Here is a 2,899-nt window from a genome sequence, read left to right on the forward strand (position 1 = left end):
GCAGGAATCCATGAGAAGCACCTGCATAGTGCAATCATAGGGAAAAATAGCAGGTCTATTTATGCACCCAACATAGAACCAGTGCTTGGCAATAGCTGTTAAATAGTATTATCTGTCCCTTGGAAATAGCTCTTGAAAGATGCCCAGCTTCTGCTGTCCAGACATGCTTTCCCTCCTCCAGTTTGTACTGCAGTCCCATGGGGGTGCTATGTCTAAGGGTTCCCACTCCTCTATGCTGCAGATTCAGAATGTCCTACTGGCGTTGCATATGTGCAGAGGGGCTGACTGTTGAGAGTAGAGGTGCTGGCTCTGCAGTGGTTTTAGTTCCTGAGAGAGGCCCAACATAACCCATTTTGCTGCTTGTGTTTTCCTGCAGACCAAATTCCTTTGTGATCATCACTGCGAATCGAGTAATTCACTGCAACAGTGACACCCCGGAGGAGATGCACCACTGGATCTCACTGCTGCAGAAACCCAAAGGCGAATCCAAGGTGGATGGTCAGGAGTTCCTTGTGAGAGGTGAAAGAAACATGCACATCATCAGCATGAAACACAGTTATACTGGGGGAAGTGCTGGTGGGCTTGGGCTTGTCACTTTTGGATGGAGAACTGACAGAACTGCATAGTTGTAGAGTGATGCCTAGTGGGACCCTCAGAGTTGGGGGGTGCACTACGTACAGTCTCCTAGCCTCTTCACATACTGGCTAAGAGCAGGGAGAGAGCAAACAGCACGTTCTCCTTCAAGAGCTGTCTGTTCATTCTCATCCCTGGACCAGGCAAGTGCCTCCTCATAGCTGCTTTGTGTTGTGTCCTGAGAAGACAGGCTGACCTTCTCCTCAGCTGGTGAAATGCTCAGGCCTGTTCTGAAGCACAGAGAACCACATCGGTGACATGCTGCTGAGACTATTGAGCCTTTCTGACAGGGGAATGTATATGTGAACTGCCCTCCCCAGAGGAAGGCAGGCTGATCTCACAGCATAATCTCTCCTAGTGCCTTGTGCACCATCCTAACAGTGATTATGTAGCAAGGTGTAGACCTTGTAAGGATTTAGAAAGTGCAGCTTGGCCCTGCTTGCTGATCAGGTGCAGGTGGAGGGGATCAGGCTGCTGGTTAGGTCCACAGCTGGGAACCTTAAAAAGGGCTCTAGCTGAAAGAGAGCAGAGAGGCAGAAGGAGCTTGTGGAAGCTGGAAACCTTGGTAGCTTGGAGAGAGAAACACACTGTTGTTTTACAGCCTGAAGAAAGGCAGTGTTTTGTATCACAGTCTGAAGGGAGAAAGGCAATGGTTTTGTTTGATTTCTTGGGATCAGGAGAGCAGGCTGGGGGACCTAGGCTCTTGGTGTTAAAATAGGGCTTTGAATAAAGGACCTGTTGTGGAACTTAAGAAGACCCGTGTCTGTGACTCCAGCAGGCAAGCTGCAAGATGATCCTACCAGTACACAGTTGCCTGCTTGGCAGAAGAAGAGAATGCCATCTTGGGCAGGCCAGAAATCTGTAGTGGGTCCTTGCACACTTTTTATCCCGCATGTGGGTTCCACTGTAGAGTTCTTGTCTCTTTCTCCATGCCCAGCAGTCTGTAGCTGGAGTCTCCCCATTCTACTGCTGGCTGGAGGCAAAACAAAGACTCAGCCAGCCTGCTGGGTTCTCCATGCAGGGGTGACCCAGACCCCTGGCTGGCTTTACTGCACCTGTCAGCTTGTGGAGAGGAGGCACCTCATGGTGCAGAGTCTGGGCAAAGTGCCTTTAAACACAATTGACAAGAAAGAAAGAAAATTAATCTTTTGTTCCCCTTGATATCACAGTCTGTAGGATACAGGCCCTAAAACTAAAAATTGTAAATGAGCAACTCTGAATTTCATAGATTTCATAGACATTAGGGCTGGAAGCGACCTCGGGAGATCGAGTCCAGCCCCCTGCCCCAGGGGCAGGAAATCAGCTGGGGTCAAAGGATCCCAGCAAGATAAGCGTCCAAATGTCTCTTAAGTAGGTGCTTGCACCACCTCTGGTGGCAGTTTGTTCTAGGCCCTGGGGTCTTGGACAGTAAAGAAGTTCTTCCTTATGTCCAGCATGAAACAGTCAGGGAGGAATTTGTGACTGTTTGACCTTGTCATCCCTTGGGGTGCTCTGATGAACAGGCGTTCCCCCAGATCCTGATGTACACCCCTTATATACTTATAGGCAGCCACCAGGTCCCCTCTGAGCCTGTGCTTTTCCAGGCTGAAGAGTCTCATAGCTCTCAGCCTCTCATCATACGGCCTGTTCTCCTGCCCTCTGATCATGCGTGTGGCTCTCCTCTGGACTCTCTCAAGATTATCCACATCCTTTTTAAATTGTGGAGCCCAGAATTGTACACAGTACTCCAGCTGCGGCCTCACCAAGGCCAAATACAGGGGGTGGGATGACATCCTGGGATTTGCTTGAGAAACATAGTTTCATGGTTGGTAGGGTCGAATGGGACCTGAGCAGATCCTCAAGTCTGACCCCCTGCCATGGGCAGGAAAGGATGCTGGGGTCAAACGACCCTGGCTAGGTTTCTGTCTACCCTCCTTTTGAAGACCCCCCAGGGTCGGAGTGAGCACCATTTCCCTCGGAAGTTGGTTCCAGATCCTAGCCGCCCTGACAGTGAAGTAGTGCCTCCCGATATCTAGCTTGAATCTCTTCTCAGTCAACTTATGGCCGTTATTCCTTGTTACTCCCAGTAGTGCTCGGGGGAACAGGGACTTTCCCATTGCCTGCTGGCCTCCCTTGGCCAGTTTAAAGACAGCCACCAGATCCCCTCTCAGCCTTCTCTTGTGGAGGCTGCACAGGTTCAGGTCTCGTAGCCTCTCCTCGTAGGGCCTGCCCTGCTGACCCCTGATCATGCGAGTGGCCTCCTCTGGACCCTCTCCATGCTGTCCAC

At 50.8% G+C, this 2,899-nt stretch overlaps 1 protein-coding gene across 1 annotated transcript in view; it reads left to right on the forward strand.

The window, feature by feature from the left end:
• LOC102373761 (unconventional myosin-X-like) overlaps positions 1-2,899 on the forward strand; it is a 178,577-nt gene that overhangs the window by 139,025 nt on the left and 36,653 nt on the right. Inside the window, exon 32 of the mRNA XM_025191530.1 lies at positions 377-519. Coding sequence (XP_025047315.1) covers positions 377-519 — 143 coding nt within the window. The remainder of the gene's footprint in view (positions 1-376; positions 520-2,899) is intronic.

This window comes from Alligator sinensis, unplaced genomic scaffold, assembly GCF_000455745.1.
Source record: "Alligator sinensis unplaced genomic scaffold, ASM45574v1 scaffold673_1, whole genome shotgun sequence".
Lineage (NCBI taxonomy): Eukaryota > Metazoa > Chordata > Crocodylia > Alligatoridae > Alligator > Alligator sinensis.